The 25,895-nt window shown below is 62.5% G+C and overlaps 1 protein-coding gene across 1 annotated transcript in view; it reads right to left on the bottom strand.

The window, feature by feature from the left end:
• Positions 1 to 23,272, bottom strand: part of SEMA7A (semaphorin 7A (John Milton Hagen blood group)) — a 28,712-nt gene extending 5,440 nt beyond the window's left edge. Inside the window, exons 1-13 of the mRNA XM_040076876.2 lie at positions 23,080 to 23,272; positions 7,830 to 7,963; positions 7,349 to 7,399; positions 6,536 to 6,631; positions 6,374 to 6,458; positions 5,773 to 5,883; positions 3,896 to 4,035; positions 3,525 to 3,703; positions 3,308 to 3,416; positions 2,893 to 3,091; positions 1,941 to 2,056; positions 1,239 to 1,390; positions 268 to 335 (exon numbers count right to left, since the gene is read on the bottom strand). Of these exons, the coding sequence (XP_039932810.1) occupies positions 268 to 335; positions 1,239 to 1,390; positions 1,941 to 2,056; positions 2,893 to 3,091; positions 3,308 to 3,416; positions 3,525 to 3,703; positions 3,896 to 4,035; positions 5,773 to 5,883; positions 6,374 to 6,458; positions 6,536 to 6,631; positions 7,349 to 7,399; positions 7,830 to 7,963; positions 23,080 to 23,194 (1,555 nt within the window). The 5' untranslated portion in view covers positions 23,195 to 23,272. The remainder of the gene's footprint in view (positions 1 to 267; positions 336 to 1,238; positions 1,391 to 1,940; positions 2,057 to 2,892; positions 3,092 to 3,307; positions 3,417 to 3,524; positions 3,704 to 3,895; positions 4,036 to 5,772; positions 5,884 to 6,373; positions 6,459 to 6,535; positions 6,632 to 7,348; positions 7,400 to 7,829; positions 7,964 to 23,079) is intronic.
• Positions 23,273 to 25,895: the final 2,623 nt, after the last annotated feature.

The raw sequence follows: 25,895 nt of genomic DNA, 5'->3' as shown, positions 1-25,895 counted from the left end.
TCTCCAACTCCGACCACGCCACGATGTCACAGATCCACGTGACGACAGCAGCCCACAGCACTTTTCTCCTGGTTTAATCCTTCCCACCCAGCTCAGAAAAAAGATTTCCGCTAATTCCAGCCCGGTGCATTGATTCCGGTTCCCCAGCGACACCTCCCACCATCCAAACCCACCCAAACCCACCCAAATCCATCCAAATCCACCCAAACCCACCCAAAGCCTGGAGAACCCAGCAATCCCTTCCCCAACCACATCATCTCCACCTACCTTCCTTGACATCGCCCCTCTGGCAGTTTCCTCGCCACGAGTCCAAGTTCAGGCTCTGGAGCCCCTCCCTGGGAGATGGGAACGGGAATGAGCACCAACAGAACTCCGGGAAGCGGCGTTTCAGCGACGGGAATCCCCCGTGTCAGCGGGAGGAGCGGGAGGAGCGGGAATGTCCCCCTCCCAGCCCAGCTCCAGAAGGCTGGACACGACCAACGTGAGACCCAGCAGCAAGGAGAGGGGTTGGGCGCCCAAAACCCTTCAAGGAAGAGATGGATCTGTGAACAGCACCCCAAAACTTTGGGGAGAGGGTTTGGGTGCCCAAAACCCTTCAAGAGAGGGATGGATCCATGCAGAGCACCGCAAACCTTTGGGGAGAGGGGCTGGGTGTGCAAAACCCTTCAGGGAAGGGATGCATCTGCACAGAGCACCCCAACCTTTCAGGGACAGGGGTTGGGTGCCCAAAAACCTTAAAAAGGAGGAATGGATCTGTGAACAGCACCCCAAACTTTCAGGGAGAGGGACTGGGTGCCCAAAACCCTTCAAGAGAGGGATGGATCTGTGAACAGCACCCCAAAATTTGGGGAGAGGGGTTGGGTGTGCAAAAACCTTCAGGGAAGGGATGGATCTGTGAACAGCACCCCAAACTTTCAAGGAGAGGGATTGGATGCCCAAAACCCTTAAAAGGGAGGGATGGATCCATGCAGAGCACCACAAACTTTCAGGGAGAGGGGTTGGGTGCCCAAAACCCTTCAAGGAAGAGATGGATCTGTGAACAGCACCCCAAACTTTCAGGGACAGGGGTTGGGTGCCCAAAACCCTTCAAGAGAGGGATGGACCCACACAGAGCACCCCAAACTCGTGGGGACAGCGCAGCCACCCCAAACGCAGGCTCGCCCGCGCCCCAGGAGGGGAATGCTGAGGGTGTGGGCGTCTGTGCGGTGGGATCGGGGGTGGGAAGGGCCCCCACGCACCGCGCGAGCGCCAGCGAGAGGCAGGAGCCGTTGGCCCAGCCGCAGTAGGGGTCCCTGGCCAGCACGCAGCTGTGGCAGTTGTTGCGGTAGGCCCCGCACATGTCCATGGGCAGCTCCAGGACGCGGCTGCTGGAGCCCACGTAGAGCACGGCCTGCGGGAGGAGAGCACAGGGAGCAGTCACCCCGCGGCCCAGGGAAGGGCAGGAAGCACCTGGAGCTGCTGGGAGGAGCTGCTCCCAGGGTGGAGCCCCTCTGGAGCCAGGCTGGGAGAGCTGGGGGTGCTCACCTGGACAGGAGAAACTCCAGGGAGAGCTCAGAGCCCCTGGCAGGGCCTGAGGGGCTCCAGGAGAGCTGGAGAGGGACTGGGACAAGGGCTGGGGGGACAGGACACAGGGAATGGCTCCCACTGCCAGAGGGCAGGGATGGATGGGATATTGGGCAGGAATTGTTCCCTGGGAGGGTGGGGAGGGATGAAATTCCCAGAGCAGCTGTGGCCGCCCCTGGATCCCCGGCAGTGTCCAAGAGCAGGGTGGACTCGGAGCACCCTGGGATGGTGGAAGATGTCCCTGCCATGGCGTGGGGCTGGGTGATCGTTAAAGGTCCCTCCCAACCCGGGTAACTCCATGATTTCACTCCCAGACCCCGGGGCTGGCACTGACCCATCCCCAACCCCGTTCTCCTGCCCCCGGGGCAGGAACCCACCCTGGCGTGGTCCAGGATCATGGACAGGATGGGATCCTTGTTGGGGAACACCTGGATCTCCATGATGTTCTGCACCCCGTCTGGCAGCTCCACCACCTTGTGGATGGACCCCTTGTCTGGGAAGAGAGAGGGGACAGCCCTGAGAGGAGGGGACGGTGCCAGGAGGGGACCTGACACCCAGAGAGGGCAGGAGCAGCATCCCGAGGGAACTGGAATCCTCGTGGTCCCCCCTTCCCAAACTTCTGCCCCCTCAGCCAGGGGGAGGAGAAGCCCAGCCCGTGCAGGGGTCGGGACCCCCCAGGGGGCTCCGTGTCCATCCCACAGCCCTTCCCATAGGATCCGGCTTCCCAGGGGGACCCTGCAGGGCCCTGGCTGCGCTGAAACCCAGGGCCCTGGAAAATCTCTATTGCTCGGTCTCTGTTTCTGTTTCTGTTTAATTCTGTTTCTCTGTTCCTTTCTGTTTCTGTTTCTCTATGTCTCAATTTCTCTCTATGTCTCAATTTCTCTCCGTTTCTCCATTTCTCTCCGTTTCTCCGTTTCTAAGTGGAAAATCCAGAACCCAGCACTCGGGGGCCCCAGTCCAACCGCAGCCACCCACCGAGAGCCGCCCGCGCACTCCTAATCACGGACCGAGAACTGAAATCCCTGCGGGTCCCACCAGGGAGCGATTCCCAGGGACCAGCACAGCTCGGGAAGCGCCGGAAAACGACGGAGCTGCTCCTTCGGGCAGGATTCCCGCCCCGCATCCCCAAACCCCGGACCCGGGGAGCGCCGCTGCCCTCTCCCCCGTGCCTGGGGCGGTGTCCGGAGCCCGGCCGTGCCCGCGCAGCCGGGCTGGCAGCCCTCAGCTGTTGCCGGATCGCGGCAGCTCGCTCCTGCCCGCCGAGCATGTGCCAGGCTGGGAACGCGGCCCCTGGGGCGGGGAAGGTCCCCTCGGGTGTGTCCCCCGCACCTGTGGCCAGGTAGAGGACGTTGTAGCGCTGCCCGTCGCCCGCGGCCACCTCGTGCACGCCGATTTTCTGGTAGCGGTGCTTGTTGTGGAACAGGGGGCTCCGGGAGGGCGGCAGCGGCTCCACACGCTCCTCCACCTCGGGGTGGCTGTCGGCGATCTTGAAGGTCTCGCTCGGCGTGTGCTGCCCGGAGGGGACGCACTGCGGGCGGGGGCGACAGAAGGTGACAAACGGCGACGGAAGGCGCGCTGAGGATGGCGGGGCAAGGGGACAGTTCTGCCCGCGCCAGGAGCCCCTAAAATCCTCTCTCCCCGCGCTTCCCGTGAAGGGATGGGAGCTTGTCCAGACTCCCCTCGTTCCCAGGGCTCAGCCCGTCCCGCGTCCCCTCCCCGGGGTCCCTCGGGGCCCCTCCCTCACCTGGCCGGGTTTGACCTCGGGCGCGGGGCCGCTGTAGCCCTTGAGCCGCGATGTCCGGAACACGCTGTCGATGTCCCCGAAGGAGTAGACGCAGACAGCGGAGCTTCCCCTGAGGGGACAACGGGAGGCTCAGGGGCACACCGGCCACGCCCGGCTCCGGCTGTTCCCCAGAGGGGAAGGAGGGCTGGAAGGAAGGGATTGGGCCGGGGCCCCTCACCAGGTGTTGGTGAAGAGCCCGTAGACCTTGGAGCGGCGCCAGTCGTCCGCGGGGACGAAGAAGACGTCCTGCAGCCAGTTGAAGTTGCCCTTGGTGACGGGGTCCACGCAGATGAGGGTGGCCTTGAGGAACGTGGTCCACTTGGAGGCCGAGAGGGAGCTGGTTCCTCCCTTGTCCTCCTGGGGGGACAGGGACAGCGGGGTCAGGGGCTGGCGGCGAGCACCCCAAAATCCCCGTCCTGACGATGCCACGGCCCCGCTCCGGCCATCCCGGCGAGACGGAGCAGGGAATTCTGTCCCCTGCCGTGGGAGGTGGCTGTGCCGCGCGTGTCCCCTGTCCCCTCGGCGCTGTCCCACCCCGTCCCCAGGTACCTTGCACAGCTGGGCCACCCGCGAGATGTTGCGGGGCGCCTCGGGGCTCTTGTCCGGGTTGTCCTCGCGGAAGAAGTAATAAATCTTGTCCTGGTGAGGCTCCTCGTGCCTCAGCGTGGTGGCCTTGACAAACTGAGGGTCTGCAGAGGGGAGGGACAGAACTCGGACCCGGTTTCATCCCGGAAGCCACCGGTGGGGACAGGGCAGGGAACGGGACACGGCTGTGCCGCGGGGAAAGGACAGCGCCCAGCCCAGGCGCCCCCTGCCACCCTCCCAGCGCCTCCTGCCCGGCTCCATGGCCTCATTCCCTGCAGGGAACGGCTCCCTGGAGCCCGGGGAAGCCTCGGCAGCCACGGAAACCCGAGCTCCTCCTGGCTCCGGGAGCTGTGGTGGGAAGGAAGGATCCCTCAGGAGGAGAAATCCACACTGTTTGTTGGGAAAACCCCGTAACGCCATTCCTATTAGTACACCCTTGCCATGAGGGGCATCCCTGGGTGCCTCCTCTGAGCATCCCTAGCTGCTGTTTCCATGGCAGGGAATGTCCCAGGATCAGAGCTCTGGTGTTTCCATGACAGGGAATGTCCCAGGGATCAGAGCTCTGGTGTTTGGCAGGGAATGTCCCAGGGATCAGAGCTCTGGTGTTTGACAGGGAATGTCCCACGGATCAGAGCTCTGGTGTTTGGCAGGGAATGTCCCAGGGATCAGAGCTCTGGTGTTTGGCAGGGAATGTCCAGGGATCAGAGCTCTGGTGTTTCCATGGCAGGGAATGTCCCAGGGATCAGAACTCTAGTGTTTCCATGACAGGGAATGTCCCAGGGATCAGAGCTCTGGTGTTTCCATGGCAGGGAATGTCCCAGGGATCAGAGCTCTGGTGTTTGGCAGGGAATGTCCCAGGGATCAGAGCTCTGGTGTTTGAGAGGGAATGTCCCAGGGATCAGAGCTCTGGTGTTTCCATGGCAGGGAATGTCCCAGGATCAGAGCTCTGGTGTTTGACAGGGAATGTCCCAGGGATCAGAGCTCCGGTGTTTCCATGGCAGGGAATGTCCCAGGGATCAGAGCTCTGGTGTTTCCATGGCAGGGAATGTCCCAGGGATCAGAGCTCTGGTGTTTCCATGACAGGGAATGTCCCAGGGATCAGAGCTCTGGTGTTTCCATGGCAGGGAATGTCCCAGGGATCAGAGCTCTGGTGTTTGGCAGGGAATGTCCCAGGGATCAGAGCTCTGGTGTTTCCATGGCAGGGAATGTCCAGGGATCAGAGCTCTGATGTTTCCATGACAGGGAATGTCCAGGGATCAGAGCTCTGGTGTTTCCATGGCAGGGAATGTCCAGGGATGAGCCTGGCAGTTCTGGGACTCTCATGTTTCCCTCTCCCTCTTTTATCCCGGTGTCATTCTAATTCCGTTTTTTAGCCCAGTAATCCCCCATTTCCCCCCGGGAAGTCACCACGAACCCAGGGGAGCGGGGCAGGGTCCTCTCCCCGTGTCCCCAGCGTGTCCCTGCCCCAGCTCTGGCCCTGCCTGGGGTTTGCCCAGAGCCTCTGCCAGCACTGGAAGTTGCCCAACGCCGCGGGGCAGCTGCCGGGCATTTTGCACAACCCCGTTTCCTTCCACCCCGCAGGAGGGACTCATTTCCCAGCCGGCCTCATCGCCCCATCCCCCAGGACGGGGATGTCACCTCTGTGCTGGTCTGGGACAGCAGCGAGGCGGCGGCAGGGGGGAGCAGACAGCTCCTGAGGGCACCCGATCAGCCCCCGCAAGAAACTCTGGAGCTTCCCCTGCCCCCTGCCAGCCGTGGGGTGGCAGAGCCCAGCCGGGAATGTCCCCAGCAGGGAATGTCCCCAGCAGGGAATGTCCCCAGCAGGGAATGTCCCCACTCACTCTGCATCACCGTGTCGCTGGTGTAGAGCTCTCCCCCGCCCCTCACGCGACGGAACCGAGGGATCTTCCCGTTCTGCTGGCTCTTCTTGATGGTGGAGTAGATGTCCTGGCCTGTGGGACAGCAGGGATTGAGGAGAGGAGGAGCAGTGAAAGCAGCCAGGGCTCCCTGGGCGTCACAGGGGTGGTGGATATGGAGCAGGGATCTCAGTCCTGACACCCAATCCCTGAAGGGTGGTGGGGGCAGATTCTGGGGAAGGATCCTCACCTGTCCCCCCCACAGGCCTGGAGCAGTGGGATCACTGCAGGCTCCTCCTTCCGAGGTCCCTCCCGACCCAAAGAATTCCTGATTCAGGTCCCTCCCGACCCAAAGCATTCCTGATTCCCAATGTTCCTCCCACACAGAGCCCCCATCCCACGCCCCGGTGGGAATCTCCAACCTCTGTCCCAAAGGGATGTGCATTTCCATGGGGACTAAATGAGGAGAGCCAAGGCCACCCAGAGCAGGGGACAGCAGCCTCAGGGGGTTCCTGCTTGTCCCAGGGAGGCTTTGAGCACAACAAAACCACTGGAAAGCAGGAAAATGGGAAAACATCCCGCCTACCATCGACGACGACGAGGGTGTTGGAGTCAGGAGTGAATGGAGCGATCCCTCTCCCATCCCAGGGCGGGCTCTCTTTCCTCTTCGTCTGGGGAAGGACAGAAAGGGATCCTGAGTGGGATCAGGCCGGGTTTTCCCTGCCCAGGATGGGGGAAGGATCCGTACCACATTCCAGCAGGTGGGAGCGCAGGCGCCGGTCCCGCACACCAAGAGCCCGTCCCCGTACTGCTCCACCAGGGTCAGGTAATTCCGGCTGTCCTCCTGCCGGGGGGAAGAGGAGCCTGGGAATGGCACAGAGTCCCCAGCACCACACAGCTCCCCAGATTTCTCATGGATTTTCCCAGGTCTCCTCATCCAGATTGAGCTTGTGAGGAGCATGCGCAGCTCCTTCAACCCAAATCCTCCCCATCCCGCTATTCCCTCCTTCAACCCAAATCCTCCCCATCCCGCTATTCCCTCCTTCAACCCAAATCCTCCCCATCCCGCTCTTCCCTCCTTCAACCCAAATCCTCCCCATCCCGCTACCCCCTCCTTCAAACCAAATCCTCCCCATCCCACTATTCCCTCCTTCAACCCAAATCCTCCCCATCCCGCTATTCCCTCCTTCAACCCAAATCCTCCCCACCCCGCTATTCCCTCCTTCAACCCAAATCCTCCCCACCCCGCTATTCCCTTCTTCAACCCAAATCCTCCCCATCCCGCTATTCCCTTCTTCAACCCAAATCCTCCCCATCCCACTATTCCCTCCTTCAACCCAAATCCTCCCCATCCCGCTCTTCCTTCCTTCAACCCAAATCCTCCCCATCCCGTTATTCCCTCCTTCAACCCAAATCCTCCCCATCCCGCTCTTCCCTCCGTCAACCCAAATCCTCCCCACCCCGCTCTTCCCTCCGTCAACCCAAATCCTCCCCATCCCGCTATTCCCTCCTTCAACCCAAATCCTCCCCATCCCGCTCTTCCCTCACGGGTGGCACCTACCAAATTCCCAGACGTCACGCACAGGCCCTCATTTTTCACCGGGAACTCTTCCTGGGATAAAAGAGAGGGAGACGCTCCCATTCCTGCTCCAGGTGACCTTGTCCCCCACCCTCGGCGCCCGAAATCCCTCGGGAAGGTCGGGCTGGATCCCAGGGACAGAATCCGAGCATCACCGCTCACACTTCCGAAAGGATTCCCGGCTGGAAACATCCTCCCTGCGGGGCAGCGAGGAGCTCCGAGGGGGTCACAGGCGGGAAAGGACCCACCCGAGGAGAGGAGAGGAGAGGAGAGGAGAGGAGAGGAGAGGAGAGGAGAGGAGAGGAGAGGAGAGGAGAGGAGGAGAGGAATTTTGCTTCCTGGAGGGATGGAGCCGGCTGGGCAGCGACCAGGCTCATCCAGGCCTGGAATGTGGGCCGGGAGATGGATCCCGGACACCTTTTACGGGGTTTTGAGGCCGAACCCGTCAGCAGAGCCTCCTCACCGTGTAGTTCTCGCGGGTTGCAAAGTCGTAGTAGTAGAGCCTCCCCTCGCCCCCGACGTAGATGGAGGAGGTGTTTTCCTGGTGGAAGAACACCGGGAACCTCTCCCTCCGCGGGAACACATATTCCTTGGCACCTGGGGACAGCGCAGGCGTCACGGAGCTGCCGGCGCGGGCACCCGCTGATCCCTTCCCTTCCCGTGCCCTTGGAGCGCCGAGGAAAACCGGGACGCGGAGCTGGGGCCCTCCGGGAGGGCTGGGAAAGGGGACAGGCGGCTCCCGGGCTCCAGCTATTGTCCCCGGGGTCCCCGGGGACGCGAGAGCTGCACAATGCAGAGAGGAAGCAGGGGAATTGTTTCCAGAGCTGGGATTGCAGGAGGGGGAGCTGGGAGCGCCTCGGCTCTGAGCGCCGCCTTCCAGAATCCCAGCGCCTGCCGCGTCCCAGCTGAGGGATGAGGGATGAGGGGTCCCTCGCCCACCCTGGGAACAGATCCAGGAAATAGCGGGGAGATTTGGATCCTGCCCAGAGCCAGGAGGGATGGACAGGGTTTGGATCTCCAGAAGGATGGAAATGGTTCGGATCCCAAGAAGGATGGAGAGGGTTGGGATCCTCAGGAGGGATGGATAGGGTTTGGATCCTCAGGAGGGATGGGCAGGGTGTGGATCTCCAGAAGGATGGACAGGATTTGGATCCTCAGGAAGGATAGAAAGGGTTTAGATCCCCAGAAGGATGGAAAAGGTTTGGATCCCAAGAGGATGGACAGGGTGTGGATCCCAAGAAGGATGGACAGAATTTGGATACCAGGAGGGATGGGCAAGGTGCAGATCACCAGAAGGATGAGCAGAGTGTGGATCCCAGGCCAAAGGCCAGGTGTGACAGGGGAAAGGCTCACCCAAAGCCACAACCCCTGTGTGACAGGAGCACACAGCCCCTGTGTGACAGGAGCACACAGCCCCTGTGTGACAGGAGCACACAGCCCCTGTGCCTGTGACAGGAGCACACAGCCCTGTGCCTGTGACAGGAGCACACAGCCCTGTGTGACAGGAGCACACAGCCCCTGTGTGACAGGAGCACACAGCCCCTGTGTGACAGGAGCACACAGCCCCTGTGTGACAGGAGCACACAGTCCCTGTGTGACAGGAGCACACAGCCCCTGTGTGACAGGAGCACACAGCCCCTGTGTGACAGGAGCACACAGCCCCTGTGTGACAGGAGCACACAGCCCCTGTGTGACAGGAGCACACAGCCCTGTGTGACAGGAGCACACAGCCCCTGTGTGACAGGAGCACACAGCCCCTGTGTGACAGGAGCACACAGCCCCTGTGTGACAGGAGCACACAGCCCCTGTGCCTGTGACAGGAGCACACAGCCCCTGTGCCTGTGACAGGAGCACACAGCCCTGTGCCTGTGACAGGAGCACACAGCCCTGTGTGACAGGAGCACACAGCCCCTGTGACAGGAGCACACAGCCCCTGTGACAGGAGCACACAGCCCTGTGTGACAGGAGCACACAGCCCCTGTGTGACAGGAGCACACAGCCCTGTGTGACAGGAGCACACAGCCCTGTGTGACAGGAGCACACAGCCCTGTGCCTGTGACAGGAGCACACAGCCCTGTGTGACAGGAGCACACAGCCCCTGTGACAGGAGCACACAGCCCTGTGTGACAGGAGCACACAGCCCTGTGCCTGTGACAGGAGCACACAGCCCCTGTGTGACAGGAGCACACAGCCCTGTGTGACAGGAGCACACAGCCCCTGTGACAGGAGCACACAGCCCTGTGTGACAGGAGCACACAGCCCTGTGCCTGTGACAGGAGCACACAGCCCTGTGTGACAGGAGCACACAGCCCTGTGTGACAGGAGCACACAGCCCCTGTGTGACAGGAGCACACAGCCCTGTGTGACAGGAGCACACAGCCCCTGTGCCTGTGACAGGAGCACACAGCCCTGTGCCTGTGACAGGAGCACACAGCCCTGTGTGACAGGAGCACACAGCCCTGTGTGACAGGAGCACACAGCCCCTGTGCCTGTGACAGGAGCACACAGCCCTGTGCCTGTGACAGGAGCACACAGCCCCTGTGTGACAGGAGCACACAGCCCTGTGTGACAGGAGCACACAGCCCCTGTGTGACAGGAGCACACAGCCCTGTGCCTGTGACAGGAGCACACAGCCCCTGTGTGACAGGAGCACACAGCCCCTGTGTGACAGGAGCACACAGCCCTGTGCCTGTGACAGGAGCACACAGCCCCTGTGTGACAGGAGCACACAGCCCTGTGCCTGTGACAGGAGCACACAGCCCCTGTGTGACAGGAGCACACAGCCCCTGTGTGACAGGAGCACACAGCCCCTGTGTGACAGGAGCACACAGCCCCTGTGTGACAGGAGCACACAGCCCCTGTGTGACAGGAGCACACAGCCCCTGTGTGACAGGAGCACACAGCCCTGTGCCTGTGACAGGAGCACACAGCCCTGTGTGACAGGAGCACACAGCCCTGTGTGACAGGAGCACACAGCCCCTGTGTGACAGGAGCACACAGCCCCTGTGTGACAGGAGCACACAGCCCTGTGCCTGTGACAGGAGCACACAGCCCCGTGTGACAGGAGCACACAGCCCTGTGTGACAGGAGCACACAGCCCTGTGTGACAGGAGCACACAGCCCCTGTGTGACAGGAGCACACAGCCCCTGTGTGACAGGAGCACACAGCCCCTGTGTGACAGGAGCACACAGCCCCTGTGTGACAGGAGCACACAGCCCTGTGCCTGTGACAGGAGCACACAGCCCTGTGTGACAGGAGCACACAGCCCTGTGCCTGTGACAGGAGCACACAGCCCCGTGTGACAGGAGCACACAGCCCCTGTGTGACAGGAGCACACAGCCCCTGTGTGACAGGAGCACACAGCCCCTGTGTGACAGGAGCACACAGCCCTGTGCCTGTGACAGGAGCACACAGCCCCGTGTGACAGGAGCACACAGCCCCTGTGTGACAGGAGCACACAGCCCCTGTGTGACAGGAGCACACAGCCCTGTGCCTGTGACAGGAGCACACAGCCCCGTGTGACAGGAGCACACAGCCGCTGTGCCCCCGGTCCCAGACAGGAACAATACGTTGCAGCCACGCCTCAGCCGTCCCAGCCGGCAGCAGAGCCGCCCGTCTGCCCCTCTGCCCTTCCTCTTTCGCATCCCGGCTTTTGCAGCCCCCTTCCCTCCAGACACCCTCCGTTCCTCGCTGTGTGTGCAGCTGGGCCGGGGGAGGCTGGCCCCGGTCCCCCAAAGTGCCGAGGAGAGCGGGACTGGCAGCACAGGGATCAGGGATCGGGGCTGCCCTCTGCCCGGGCACTCGGAGCTCGGCATTCCGGCTTTTCCCTTTCCCAAAGAGAGCGGCCTCTGCCCTGGCCAGCGCTCCCGGAGCTCAGCCAAAGGTCTGGAACGCCTCTGGAGCTGGCAGCCGGCACGGGGGAATTAATCAGCGGCGCGTGGCTCTCTCTATTTATAGGGCTGGCACTCGGCGCTGCTCCCTCTGCCCCTCCGAGCCCAGAGGGAGAGGCACCTCAGAGGCCACCGGATTCCCGCTGGGGCTGTGGGGTTGTTCCCACCTCCTCGGGATCCCTCATCCCTCAAAAGAAGCAGAGTTTTCCCAGCAGGGCTCGGTGAAGCTGCCAGGACCGTCCAGGTCCGGTTTGGGAAGGGCTGTGGGGACGCAGTGCGAGGACAGCTCGCTGCGCCCTTCCCTCAGCACGACTGATGCTGATCCCGGTCCCTGCCTGCCCCTGGGCCCTGCCCTGCCCTGCCTTCCCAAGGGCTCCGAGAAACTGCTGAGCCCGAGCTGGAGAAGCTGGCACGGAAGTGTCCAGGCTGGGTCTGCAGCCAGGCTCCGGCTCAGCCAGCCCAGGAGGGCAACAATCCCTTTCCCACCCTCTCCTTTCCCAAAATCCCCACTCCTGGGGAGCCCCTGAAGTGCTGCGACCCCATCACCATCACGCCTCCGGCAGGTCTGCCCGGACCGCACCAAACTTCACTCCTGTTGGAAACCCCCAGCCCCTGAATTGCTGCTAACCCGGGCGAATCTCCAAACTCAGCTCCTCTTCCACGCTCCTCCGCCGCTGCCCGGGGGCTCCTCTGGGGGCTCTTCCCGAGCTCCCCGAGCCCCGCTGAGCGGCGAGCCGAGGACAAACCAGCCCTAAACAATCATTTGGCCGGCGCTGTTGTTTATCCTGCAGCTCCCCGGGGACCGCCGTGAATCACGAAGCCGAGAAACGGCTCTGCCAGCCGGGGCCCTCCCGAGAGCCCGGGCTGGGCTCCCTGCGCTGGCAGCCGAGCCTCCGATCGCTTCCAGGAGCGGCTGCTGGGGTCCCTCTGCCTTGGGGCCGCCCTGCGGAGCTGCGCCTGAGCCCTGCAAAGCCGGTCCCGAGTCCTGCTCTGCCTGCAGCAGCCGGGATTAGGGAAGGGGTTTGACCGTCTCCTGCCCTGGCGGGATCAGGGAGCGACCCTGCACCCCAAACTGCGGGAGCGAGGGTTGAGCTCTGGCGAGAGATGAGGATGAGAAGGCAAAGGGCGTCTCACGGCCCACAGCGCCATAAAATCATGGGATTGTTGGGGCTGGAAGAAACCCTAAAGTTCATCCCGTTCCACCCAGTGCCCGGGGCAGGACCTTGCACTTGTCCCGGAGCGCTCCAAGCCCCATCCAGCCTGGCCTTGGACGCTTCCCTTGGGCCGTGTCCCCTCGTGTCCCCGAAGAACGGGACATCTCTCCTGGCAAACCCGAAGCTGCTTTGGAAGAAGAAAAGGAAAGAAAGGCCGGTGCCCTTGGAAGGCTCGGCCCTGCCGTGACCCCCGCTCCCAAACCCAGCCCCGGAGCTCCGGGGGACACAGGGCTCATTCCCGGAGCCTGGCTGACCCCGCCGTGCCCCGCTGCCCGGCGTTTGCCGCCAGCCCCACGGCTGGAGCGGGAATCAATGGCACCACTGTCCCTGCAAATGTCCCCGCTCCTGAATGGGAGAAAGGGCGGCTTTGTGCTCCGCGCCAGAGGGGAGGGGAGCGGGAACATCAAATCAGGGACAGGGGCGCAGCTCGGAAGGACGCCTGGGGGTGAGGGAAGGGGAGCGGGAGATGCTCCAGGTGCGACGGAGAGAAGGGAGCAATCCCGCTTTCCATCCACACACGGCTTTGGTGACGGAGCAAACGGCTCCCTGTGGGCCCAAGAGCCCCTTGAGGAGCACCAGAGCATCCCGGAGCATCCTGGAGCATCCCGGAGCATCCCGGAGCCGGCTGTTCCCGCCTCCGGAGCAGAGGGGCAGCGTGGGCTGCAGCCTCTCCCGGCGAACTCCGTCTCCCTGCCCGGCTGGGGCTGAGTCAGCGCCGCTTTCCCTCCCTCTCCTCGCTCCAGCATTCCCGGCTGGCAGCGCCTCTCGCAGCCCAGACGCTCCTGAGTCACCGGCTCGCACCGCTCCCGGCTCCGGGAGGGGGGAATTCTGTGGGAATGCTGTGGCTGGGGCCGCCCAGCAAGGAGGTGACGGGTTAAAATCAGGAATTGAAATAAAGCTTGGGAGAAATGAAAGTGGAAGCAGGACGCGAGCAGAACCTGCTGCGTTTCGGGAGCTGGGGGCGGGACACGAGGCAGATCCTTCATTTTCTGCTCGTAAATTCCTTCAGAGTGGGAATTACCTTGGAATATGAGGCGGTAGAGCAGGGTAGGGAGTCTGCCTGCTCCCTGGAATTGGCCGCTCCGGGAATGGCCCTCTCCTGGAATTGCCTGTCCCAGGAATTGCCCTGTCCTGGGAATTGCCCTTTCCTGGAATTGCCTGTCCCAGGAATTGCCCTGTCCTGGGAATTGCCCTTTCCTGGAATTGCCTGTCCCAGGAATTGCCCTTTCCTGGAAAGTGCCCTCTCCTGGAATTGCCCTCTCCTGGAATGTCCCTGTCCTGGAACTGCCCTCTCCTGGAATTGCCCTCTCCTGGAATGTCCCTGTCCTGGAACTGCCCTCTCCCAGGAACTGCCCTCTCCTAGGAATTGCCCTCTCCTGGAATTACCCTCTCCCAGGAATTGCCCTCTCCTGGAATTGCCCTCTCCTGGAATTGCCCTCTCCCAGGAACTGCTCTCTCCTGGAATTTCCCTCTCCTGGAATTGCCTGTCCCGGGCACTGCCCGCTCCCACCGGGCCCCTCGGCTGAGCTGTGCCATCCCACCTCTCCCGCGGCTGGCGCGGGACGGGGACTCGCAGCCAGCGCACGGAAAACCGGGATTGGCGCGGGCGCGGCGCCGAGCCCTGGCAGCGCAGCAGAGCAGCCGGGCCCGGCGTTCCCGAGCTGTCGCTGTGACGCGTGGCAGCGCTGTCACTCGCCGTGGCCCCGATGGCACTGCCACCTGCTCCGCTGCCCGCGCAGCTCCAAACATTCCGGCTTGGACTCCTCTTCCCATCGCCGGGACGGATTCCAGCCTCGATGAGAGCGCGGGATGGGCGCCAGAGGCATGAGGAAGAGCTGTCTCAAAGGTTGGGGATGTGGGACTGTCCCTCGATGTCACCTGCGCTCTCACCCCAGCTCTGAGTCAGGGCGACGCGTGCCCTGGGCTCTCCACATCAATCCCGCTGCTGGGATACCCATCGGGAGCCGTGCGGATGTGGTGACACCGATCCCTGTCCCGCAGGACGCGTGACGAGCGGCCCAGGCCCGTCTCAGGAATGCGATTCAGGGCCACTTCCTGAGACACTCGGGGCTCCATCCCAGCTCCCGAAACGCCGCAGTGCAGCTGGAGTTTCGTCATTCCCTCAGGCCAGGATTGCCAGGATGACAATCCCTGGATTTCCCACCACGTCCCTGCAGCCACCCCAGGGGGACAGGGGGACGGGGACAGCGCTGCCACCAGCGTCCCCTCCATCCCCGGAGCAGGGCTGGATTCACCGCCCCCGCCGCTCCCTCCTCCCCAGGCTCCACCACGGATGCCAGCAAGAAGCCAAGATGCGTTTTTTTCCTCTCTCTGTCTTTTTTTTCTTTTTTTTTTTTTTAGTCGATCTATAAATTCCCAAACTGAGGCATTTCAGGAAGGGGAAATATATCTCCAAGGAGCTGCTGTGCTAAGTTTTCCTTCCAGCGTGACTTTGCTCGCCGGGAACAAAGTGACACGAGGGAAGTGTGTGACACCGGGGAGGCGCAGCGGGGACAGGAGCGTCCCCTTCCCACGGGATGGGCGCCCGAGGCAGCCTGGCGAGCTGCTGGGGCGGAGCCTGCAGCCAAGGGGGGTTTTATAGGAACAATCTGACTGTAAATGAGGCATTTCAGGAGCAGCGCCTTGGGCAGGTTGGCTCTGACCCGCCACGCATAATCGCAGGGTTGTGGCTGCGAGGTCCCGGCGCTCTGCCACCGCCACACCTCACGGAAAGTGACACATTTCGCAGTTTCTGGAGGGGTTTTCAAGAAGGAGGCGAAAGGAGAAACGCGAGAGGCACGAAATGTGTGGAGGCCACTTCCTGCCCGCTGCTCCCTCCAGCCCCCGGCAGCTGCACCCCGGCAGCAGGGGCCGTGCTCCCCGAGGGTCCCTCGGATATCCCCTCTGGAGAAGGAGAGCCTGGAAGGGCTGAGGGATCACCCCAGGGCAGCCCCGCCGTGTTTCGGGTCATCCCGTGCCCCAACCTGAGTCATTTCTCAAAGGAAGGAGAAGCAGCAGAGCAGAAGCAACACCTCCAGGTTTCTGTCCCATCCCCCCCGGGAGCTTCCCCCGGGTGCAAATCCCATCCTGGCCCCGCTTTCACTCCCCCCACGTTCCCAGCTTGGAGCTGACTGGAGCGTGGCCACCTGGCACTGCTTCCCTGCTCTCCCGAAAGGAGCAGGGAGCCCCAAAACTCCCGGGGAAACCAGAGAGCCGGAGGGCTGAAAACGCTTCTGGCTGAAGTGAGAGCGTTCCCTGCTTCCCTTGTCCCCGCCACGGGTTTGTGGCCATCCCACCCCGAGGCTGGAACGTGGATCAGCGAGTCCGGGGAGGCCGGAACGTGGGGCCAGCGAGTGCTTTTGGAATCCTCGGCATCCCAAAGGCAGGCGGGGAAGGGCCGGGTACGGCATCGCCGTACATCCCGCGGCTGCACGGCCCAGCAAAGAGCGCTTTAATGGTTTTCCAAAGTGCTTTCCCATCAGCCCGGGCTGGGTAAAAGCCCTGCCTGGAATTTTGCCCTTCCCTCCATGCTGCAGGAAAGGCTGCGGTTCCCGAAAGCAGGGACTGGGGCTGTGGGCTGCTTTCCTTCCCATTTTCCAGCTGGGGGATGCTCCAGCAGCTCACTCAGAACCAGCACAGGCGGGGGGAGAGAGAGACTGGGGGGACACACAGCCCTAAAACCCCGCTGAGGGCCCCAGGAGCTGCCGGGAAACCCAAAAAAAGCGGTGTGAGAGGCCCCGGCAGCTGAGCCACCTCACACCTCTCCGTCATCCCGAGATCCCAGCGAGGCGCGGCCCCGGCGCCCACCCGGAGTTTCTCATCAGCCCGAGCCGCTCTGGAGATGAGCAGCAATTCACCCGCGGCCAAGAGAGCTCCGCTTTTCTCATCTCATCTCGTCTCAGCCTCCCCAGCTCCTCGGAGCTCCCCTGCGAGGGAAGGGCACGGCCTCGGGGCACCACCAACACCATCATCCTCGCCCCGGGGCTTTTCCACCCCGGCATTCCCAGCTGCCTCCATCCCGCTTTCCCCCCCCGTTCCTGCGCTCCCGGGGTGCTGGCTGTGCCCTGGAGAGATCGCTGCCGTGCCCGGCTTTTCCAGGGCCGGGCAGACAATGGAGCCCGCATTAGCAGGGATAATCCATCCCGTAAAAGCCGGCAGCCCCGGCGCGATGGAGCACTCTCCTCGGAGCACACAAATGCGCTTTTCCAGAGCCGCACTCCGAAAGGAAATGTCCTGGCACGTCAAGCGCTCCCGAGCTATTTCTGGGAGTGCCTTGCGGGGAGCTGGGGCAGGAATGGGGGGGAAAAAAAAAAAAAGGAATGGGGTTTGGTGACTGAGCTGTGGGGTTCAGGCTCGGGATTTGCGATCCCAAAAAGCTCTTCTGGGAGCTGTGCTGCCGATATCCCCGCTCCGAGCCGGAGCTGGGATTGATCCCAAACGCCCACTCAGCGAGCAACAAAAGAGACCCCTAACCCGCATCCCACGGGGAACAAGCCCTGGATTCAAAAGCCGGGGCTCTGCTCGCCCCACGCTCCAGGAACGCTGGAATTCTCCCTGTCAAACACCAAATCCGCGGCTGGAGGGCTCGGCAGCAATTCCGTGAATGCTAACGCGGCCCCACTCTCGCTCCCCCCATAATTATGCAGCAGCGGAGCCGCAAGGCGAGGCCGGAGCCTTTTGATTCCGTGGATTTCTGCCATCCAGCAGGTCCGGCATTCCCGGCTGCCCCGGCGCCGAGCCGCTCCCCGCACCCCACGGCTGCAGGGACTAAATTTAGAGCCAGGTTTAGCCGCTTCCCAAAGGCTCCGCTCCGCAGCGGCGGTGCCGGGCTGCTCCGCTTCCCGGCTCCCGCCTGCGACGGTGGGATTTTATCCCAGGGCCAGCGGAACAATGGCACAAACGCAACAAAGGACGGATCCGGCGGGATCCGGGGAGCCCCTCCCAGCCCGGGAAAGTCGGATCCAGGCATTGATTTCCCAGGAAAGGCCTTCCAGGCGGTAAAAACTGCCCCGAGCGGCTCCAGCCGCAGAACGACCCCGCTCCATCGGCTTCCTTATCGCAGCCCCCCGCAGCTGGAAAACCCTTCCCGGGAAAGGTCTCCCTGCACAGGGCACGGCCGCCCGGGGCGGTCTGAGTGGGAAGATCCAGAGGTTTTATCCCTGTGGAACACAGGTGAGGTGTGTGCAGAGCAGGCCCATTTCCAGAGGGATCGGGAAGGATCCCAGTGGGATCGATAACGGCTCCACCGTGCCCTTCACAGCAGGATCAGGAAGGATCCCAGTGGGATTGGGAATGGCCCCACTGTGCCCTTCCCAGTAGGTTCAGGAAAGATCACAGTGGGATCAGAAACAGCCTTACTGTGCCCTTCCCAGTAGGATCAGGAAGAATCCCAGTGGGATCAGGAATGGCCCCACTGTGCCCTTCCCAGTAGGATCGGGAAGGATCCCAGTGGGATCAGGAATGGCCCCACCGTGCCCTTCACAGCAGGATTGGGAAGGATCCCAGTGGGATCAGGAATGGCCCCACCGTGCCCTTCCCAGTAGGATGGGGAAGGATCCCAGTGGGATTGGGAATGGCCCCACCGTGCCCTTCCCAGTAGGATGGGGAAGGATCCCAGTGGGATCAGGAATGGCCCCACCGTGCCCTTCCCAGTAGGATCAGGAAGAATCCCAGTGGGATCAGGAATGGCCCCACCATGCCTTCCCAGTGGGATGGGGAAGGATCCCAGTGGGATTGGGAATGGCCTCACCGTGCCCTTCACAGCAGGATTGAGAAGGATCCCAGTGGGATTGGGAATGGCCCCAGTGTGCCCTTCCCAGTAGGATCAGGAAGAATCCCAGTGGGATCAGGAATGGCCCCACCATGCCTTCCCAGTGGGATGGGGAAGGATCCCAGTGGGATCAGGAATGGCCTCACTGTGTCCTTCCTCACTGGATCCCACCGTGCCCTTCCAGCCTCCTCCTGCTGCTGGACGCTTCCCACACCTGCCGTGAGCTCCAGGTGGGCGCCAGCCCCGGGACATCCCGCGTTTGTGCCGGGGAATGTCACGGATCCCTCCCCAGCACCCCCAGCGTGCCCGCTGACCCCCCCAGCAGCCGGACACGGCCCTCCCATTCCCCCATTCCCGTCACGTCCAAGCCCTGGCTGCAGCTCCTCATTTCCCAGACTCGGAAAGCCCCGGGGGCAGGAATGTGAAACCAGACTTCCCAAAGCTCCAAGATCCCAGCGAAGCCGCGGCCAGGCCAGCCCGGGGGCAGGTGTCTGGCTGGGACCGGCCGCGAATTCCTCGAGGAAACTCCCTGAACTGGCGGTGCCCTCTCCCTCCCACAGCCCCACACCCGCCAGACGGGAATATTCGACCCCAGAGGAGAAGGAGAAGCGGAACCATCGCCGCCCTGACCCTGCCAGCAGAGCCCAGGCCGGCGAGGGGACAGGTGACAGAGGCAGGGCTGCGGTTAAGGACAGGATTTATCGCCCAAACCTGCGTCCCCACACCTTAATTACGGCAGCTGCTTCCACATCCCGCTCCTGTGGGCTCCCACGGCGCTCCGGGTGGAGCTGGGGCCGGCAGGAAAGGGGTGCCCAGCAGGAGGAACAGGCCCTATTTTTGGAGCAGCCAGGAAGGAGGTGGCTGGAACCCATTTCCCCTCCTCGCTCACCTCCCGGCCCTTTTTCTGGATGTGAGATTTTCCCTAAAAAGCACCTTGTACTTAGGCTTATTTCGTGCCGAAGCTTGGATTTCGTTTGTACCCGAGCAGCCGGGTTTAAATTTAGTTCGTCCCATTTAAAGCCTGACTGCAGCACCCACAGAACACCTTCCCAGGCCGCTCTTCAGCGGTTCCCGTCCTCAAATTGGCTGGTGCAGAGCTGGGAGCTCGGTCAGGAATTGGCATCTGGCTCCCTTTTCCAGCCACAACTTCCACTAGTCGTGCCCTGCCTGTTGTTTTTGTGTCGTGCTCTTGCAACAGGAGGTGCCTGTGATTCACTCCATTTGTTTGGTTTGCTTTTCTTCTTTTTCAATCTGCACGCAGCAAAACATATTTCTTTTTTTTTTTTTTTTTTTCCTTCCCCAACTAACATTTTCAGCTCCCAGCATCCCTCAACCCTGTGAAAAAGGAGAAAATAGCACTGCTGGGAAAGCGAGCAGCTTTCTCCTGGAAATGGTGATGCTCCAAGAGCTTCGTGAGAAAGTGTCCTACAAAGATGTTTCACACCATGGGACCACAAAAAGCCCCGGAGATGCTGTCACTGAGGAGAAAAAGCTGCTGCTGGCACCAGAAACCCCTCGTTTGCCACAACAGGAAGAGATGGGGACCTTGAGGATAATCTCATCCCACGCCCTGCCGTGGGCAGGGACACCTGCCACCGTCCCAGGCTGCTCCAAGCCCCAGTGCCCAGCCTGGCCTTGGGCACTGCCAGGGATCCAGGGGCAGCCACAGCTGCTCTGGGAATTCCATCCCAGCCCCTTCTCACCCTCACAGCCAGGAATCCCTTCCCAATCTCCCATCCATCCCCGCCCAGTGGCAGCGGGAAGCCATTCCCTGCGTCCTGTCCCTCCGTCCCTTATCCCAAGCCCCTCTCGCAGCTCTTTCCAGAAGGTTCCGGGGGCACCCAGCCCCACTGCGCCAGGGCACGGAGAGCTCCCCGCCAGCCCTGCTGACACAGCTCTCCCAGGCAAGGAGGCGGCGGAGCCGAGCAAAGCCCAGGAGCCGCTCCAGGCAGATTCCCAGAACTGCCATTCCAAGAGCCCGCTGTATCCCGGGGCGGGCTGGAGCCAAGGGTCAATTGTACAATCCTGCTTCTCCCTCGGGGACCCGCTCATCTCAGAACCTGCTCCCTCCGGCTTCCAGCTCACCTGTTAATGAGCTGGGAGTAATTAAACAGCCGGAGCTCATCCCACCCCGCGGCGTCAAGGCGAACATCCGAGTTTTCCTCGGCTCTCCGCACGTGTGGCTGAGCAGGGACAAATTCCCGAGCTCGGCAGCAGCTCCAGCCGAGCCCGCGGGCTCCGTGCCACGCTCAGCATTTTGCGATGCTCGGTGACTTTCCGGTCAGGAGACAGCGGGGCCGGGCGTTGCCTCCCGCTGCCAACCCCCCCTCGGCGCCGGGACACGCGGGACGCGCCGAGGGGCGAGAGCTCCGTGCGGGACGCGGCCGCACCTTGGCCAAAGCGCGGCCCAGCGGGGCAGCGCTTGGCGGGGAAAATCCGGGAAGGATGGGAGCGCCGCGGAGGAACCTCAGCCCGGAGGAACTCGGCGTTTGGATCCCCCTCCGCGGGACACGGGGAACGGCAGGGCCGGGAGGCACCCTGGGAACGGCGCGAGGCCCTGCCGTAAAAATGACCCGAGGGGCCAGCAGCGATGTGCAGCTGACCTTTGCCTCCGGCTCCGCGGGAAGAAGGAATCCTGCCAGATCAGGAGTGCCAGGCAGTGACCGCTCGCCCGCGGGGACCTGGAGCCGGCTGCCTGCGCGGGCTCGGGGGGACGTGGGGCTGCGGAGCACCGTGCTCCAGAGTGGTGGGAATGGTTAATCCAGGAGCTCCAAGCGCCAGGACAGGCGTTCCTTTGTCCGCAGCAGGGTTGTGCCACCTCGGCCTGGGTGCTTTTTGTCCCCTCACCTATTCCTCACTGGGAACCGGGGGCCAAAGCAGGGGAGAGGTTCAGGGCGCTGCAGGGAGGGCAGGGTTCCGTGGAGCCAGGGAGGCTCCAGGCGTCACCGAACCCGCCGCAAAGCAGCGGGACGGAGACTTTCAGTGTCGCAGACTGGCCGGGCACGGTGCTGCTGAGGGGAGCGAGGCTGAGGGATGGAAAAGCAGCTGCTGCTTTGCCCGGTTTCCTGCGCTGCAGGCAGGGAGGGATCGCTTCTGCAGAGAGCCCGGCTCTGCCCAGCCCCAGAAACGCTCCCGCTCCTCCGGGCTGGAGCACGTGGAGGTGCCTTTGCCCAGCCGCATCACCTGCTGCTGGTTGCGGGGCCGTGGCGCGTAAGAAATTTAATTAGGGGAGAGCTGCCAGCTCCCGCAGAGCCCAGGGCCGGGGCCAACCCTGCAGCGCTGCCAACGCAGCGGCGGGCCCGGAACGCCGCTCCCCACCCCCAGGAGCGGGGGGCCGAGCTGGAAATCAGCGCTGCGGCTCCATCCCCCCCGCAGCAGGGCCAGGGCCCGACCGGGAGCGGGGCTGCAGCTGCGGCACCACGTGCGGAGCACGCTGAGCTCTCAGAGCGCCCGCGGCGCGGGGAAGTTACCGCGGCTCCTCGGCCGCAGCAGCCCCCGGGACCACTTCTTCATCCTCCTCCTCCTCCTCCCTCAGCCACAGCCCTAGCTCGGGAGGGTAGAGGTGACACCAAGGAGCTGGAAAATAGGACGCGGCTCGTTCCCGCGCCTTCCCTGACTGCAATCCCTCTCAGGCCAGGGCCCTGACGAGTTCTCCGGAATTATGAGGTGCACGGATAAACGCAGAAGGAAGGGATAAGCGGGGCAGATGAATATTCAATCAGTTTCGGTGACAGGTGCCAGCATGGCAGCCACCCAGAGGCGGGGAGGGACAGGTGACAGCATTGTGCTAGGGACACAGCTGGGCATCGGCCACTCCGTCCTTCCCTTCCCAGCCACGCCGAGCCCCGGCACGGCCGGGAACGGGAGGATTCTCCCCGGAGCGGCAGCTCCCGTCCCGCTCCCGCTGCCTTTTCCCGCAGCCACCGCCGGTGACGCCATGGCGGAGCAGCCTCCCGTGCCCTGCCCGTGCCTCTCCCCTTTGTGTGACAAGGTGACAGCAGAGGCCACCCCCGAGCCGCGCACACGGCCACCGCCCCCCCGCTCTCCCGGCCCGGGAAGGGCACCGCAAACGCCGGCGGAGGAGAGCAGATGGCACGGAGCGGAGCGGGGGGAAATGGGCGTTCTCGGAAGTTGCCAGGGAATGGGGGGAGCACAGAGGAGCCCTTGTGCCGCAGAGCCCGGCCCGCCCGCCCGGCTAAGCCAACGGGGTCTTTGTTCCAGCCAGCCTGGAGGGTTTCATCCCAAAACTCGGGATCAAACCAGCGCCGACACACCAGGCTCGGAGCCTTGAAAACGTTTCTTTGTTCGGCTTTGCCGAGACCCGATCCGGTTACAAAGTCCTTACGTGCCGTTTGTAAATTTTCCCCCGAGACCAGGGGTCCCCGGCAAACATTTACTCACCAAACTCGTCTGCAGCGAGCAGGGCGAGTAAGCAGCTGAATAAGTGCATTAACTATGTAAATACACTTCTCCTTTTCCGGAGAGCTGCAAGTTAGGAAATCTGTCCTGTGGCCGCCTCAGAGCTTTTTGACGGCTTTTAATACATCCAGATGATAAGGGAGGGAAAAAAAAAAAAAAGCTTTTCGACAGTCTTTAATGTCCCCTAGCTCGCAGGAAAATGCTTTTAAAGCATTAAAAAAGAATAAATATGGAAAGAAGAGTCTAAAAATCCAATGAAAAGCCAGCAGCCTCAGCCCGCAGGCGTCTAAGGAGAGCCAAGAGCCTCGCCGAGGGCACAACAGAAATAAAAATAGCCCGGCTCCGCTGGAAGGACGAGCCCCACGTAGGGGAGCCGCGCGGGGAGCAGCCGCATCCCGAGGGTGCAGCCCGGGACTCACCTTGAGGAGCCGCCACGATCCTGGGGTTCACCTTGGGGCGCCCCGCTGCCCAGGCGCCCAGCTGGCCGAGCCACAGGGCCGCCAGGAGGGCAACGGGCGACCTCCTGATTCCCATTGCTAGTCCGGGAGCGAGCCGGGATCGGGAGCCGGCCGCGCTGACAGCCGCATCTCCCCGCGCACAAAAGGCTGCAATATACCCGGCCAATGGCGCGGAGAGGGGAGGAGCCCGCTGCTGGGAAAGGAAAACGGAATAAACCATCCCCGGCCGCACGCCCTAACACCTGAGCTCCAGCACTCGGGCTCCGCAGCTTCTCTTGGGGGGTTTTTCGGTCTTGTTTTGGGTTTTCCTCCCGCTGCTCGGCGAGAGGAAGGTGTGTGGGGGTCGGTTCGTCACCCGCGGGCGCTGGGAAGAGGCGCAGCTGGGCCGAGGCTCGGAGAACTTCCCACGGGGGCTGGCGAGGGGAAACTGAGGCTGGGACGGGCGAGGTGAGAACGGAAAAAGGCTGAGAATAGGGGCAGAGAGCGGTGACAGCGGCCGGTGTGACAGGGGGTTGGCTGTGCCCAGAGCCAGGCGCGGTGGCAGGAGCGGAACAGCTGGATGGGGAGCGGAACAGCTGGATGCAGGAGGAGCGGGATGCAGCGGGGCACGGGTGCCAACAGGAAAGGGCCACTCCTAGGGACACCCACCTGTCACCACGCTGTCACCCCCTCCTCTCCCGAGCCACCCCCGAGCAGCCCGAAGCTTGGTGAGGCGGCTGCTCCCCCGAAAAGAGACACCCCGCGTGTGGCACTGTCACCTCCCGGTCCCGAAGGTGCCCCCGGGGAGGGCCGGGAGCCTTTGTGGCGCTGGGTAATGAGAGGAGCAGGGCATTCCGAGCACGGAGAGCCAGCGAGCCGCGGGGACGTGACCGGAATGGGAGAAGCCCACCGGGAACGAGAGGCAGCTGCGCCCTTCAAAGCGGCGATTGAAGCTCCTGGAGGGACGAGCAGGGCCGCGAGGGCGCTCCGAAGGAAGCAAAAGTAAATTAATGAGACGGCTAATGGCGATTTTGAAGGAGCCGCAGGGATTTCCCGGCGCCTCTTTTGTGTGCCTGTGTGTGGGTTCATCTTTCTCTTTGGCCTCGCAGCTGCCGGGGTAATCACGGGGGGAAGGCACGGGCTCACTTCTGGCCGCGGTGATTCCCGGCCCTGCCGCACCCTGAGCTCACCCCGAACTGCCCCGGGGGCACCTGCAGGTCCCTGAGCTGCCAGACCCCGACAGCACTCGGTTTCCAGCAGGGAAAAAGGTTTTCTTCCCAAAAAAACGCTCCTGGAAAAGGAGTTTTCTCCCCGGAAAATGCTCCTGGATAAGGGTTTTTCTTCCCAAGAAACGCTCCTGGAAAAGGAGTTTTCTCCTTTCACCCCTACACAGCAGCTGGGGGCTCTGCATGGTTTTGGCTCTGAGGTTGGGGTGTTTTTGTGCCCCCTGCAGTGAAATCCTGTGGATGAAATTTAGCCTCGAGCTCCCTCAGGGCTTTGGGGGTGTTTGTGGGATCCCAGAAGGGTTTGGGGTGGAAGGGACCTTGGTGTCCAACGCCTCCCGCTATGCCAGGATGCTCCAAGCCCATCCTGGAGCACTTCCAGGGCAGGATTCCTCCCTAAAATCCCTGAGAGCAGCCAGGGGGGAGCCTGGCTCCCAGAACCAGGAGATCATTGCCTGGCAAAGCGATTCCAGGAGACGAGCAGGGTGCGGAGAACACAACCCCCAGGAAAAGCCAACCCTTCAGAGCAGCAGGGCTCCCCACAGCCCACCTCCAGCTCGCTCCAGCCTCGGCCCCGTTTGCAGGACACGCTTCCCAGAGCGGGGAAGGAGCTCGGAGGTTCGGTTTGTTAGCTCAGGACCACACGGCGTCGGATTCCAGGCACCAGCCCAGCCCCTTCCTGCAGGAATTTCCATCTGCTCCGCTCCGGGCTCAGAACTTCTCCAGCGCAACTCGTGAGCAGCTTTCTCCCCGATCATGCGCCTCGCTTCCAGCACGGATCAGGAGGCAGCCTCCCCCAGGAATCTTGTCAGAAGCACAGATTTTTCCCGAGGAAGGAACAGTTTTACTCATCACAGACTGAATGTTTGTGGCCCAGGCAACCCGGAGAGCTCAGATTGCACTTGGCACCCGAGCAGGCGGTGGTTTTATCCACAAACACAGCTCCGTTACCTTCCCTCGGCCAGGAATGTGACCTTTAGAAGCACCAACACAGGCAGATCTTCCACGGGGGAAAAAAGGCACGACAAGAGAAATCTTAGCCGTGGCTAAGCCAGGCGAGACCTTTGCTGTGCCACAAGGCAGGTGTGACACTGCCAGAGGGACCCTGCTGAGCTGGACAAAGGATGAGGATGTTCCTCGTCCCCCTTTTCCATGATCCCTTCCCAGACAGGATTGGGATGATGCTGCAAAATGGAAAGCTGGGAAGCGCCGTGCTAAACCTGTGCGAGGGATTGATGGCCCAGGAGGTTGGGTGAGAACTTCTGGAAGATCAGAGCTCCCATTCCTCGTTTTGGGAACGAGCTGACGGCTAAGGGTGGGTTTGGAGTGGGAATCAGTGAAAATCCCCTCACAGCTCCTGTTGGTGCTGACAGGCCCCAGCTGACAGAGCGAGGAGGGAAGCGAGCAGAGCAGATCCTTTATCAGCTGCTGCATTTTTGGCTCTCCACACCCAAATTTTCCCCTCCAGCTCACGCTCCTAGCAGGCAGCAACCGAAAAACCTCAACCATGCCTCCGCCAGGACACAGCCCTGCAGAGTTTGGGGACTTCCCGGCTCTCCAGGCTCATCTCTTCAA

The sequence above is a fragment of the Hirundo rustica genome, chromosome 13 (assembly GCF_015227805.2).
Source record: "Hirundo rustica isolate bHirRus1 chromosome 13, bHirRus1.pri.v3, whole genome shotgun sequence".
Taxonomy (NCBI): domain Eukaryota; kingdom Metazoa; phylum Chordata; class Aves; order Passeriformes; family Hirundinidae; genus Hirundo; species Hirundo rustica.
The sequence above is the reverse complement of the archived record's forward strand: the minus strand, read 5'-3'. Positions and strand labels throughout refer to the sequence as shown.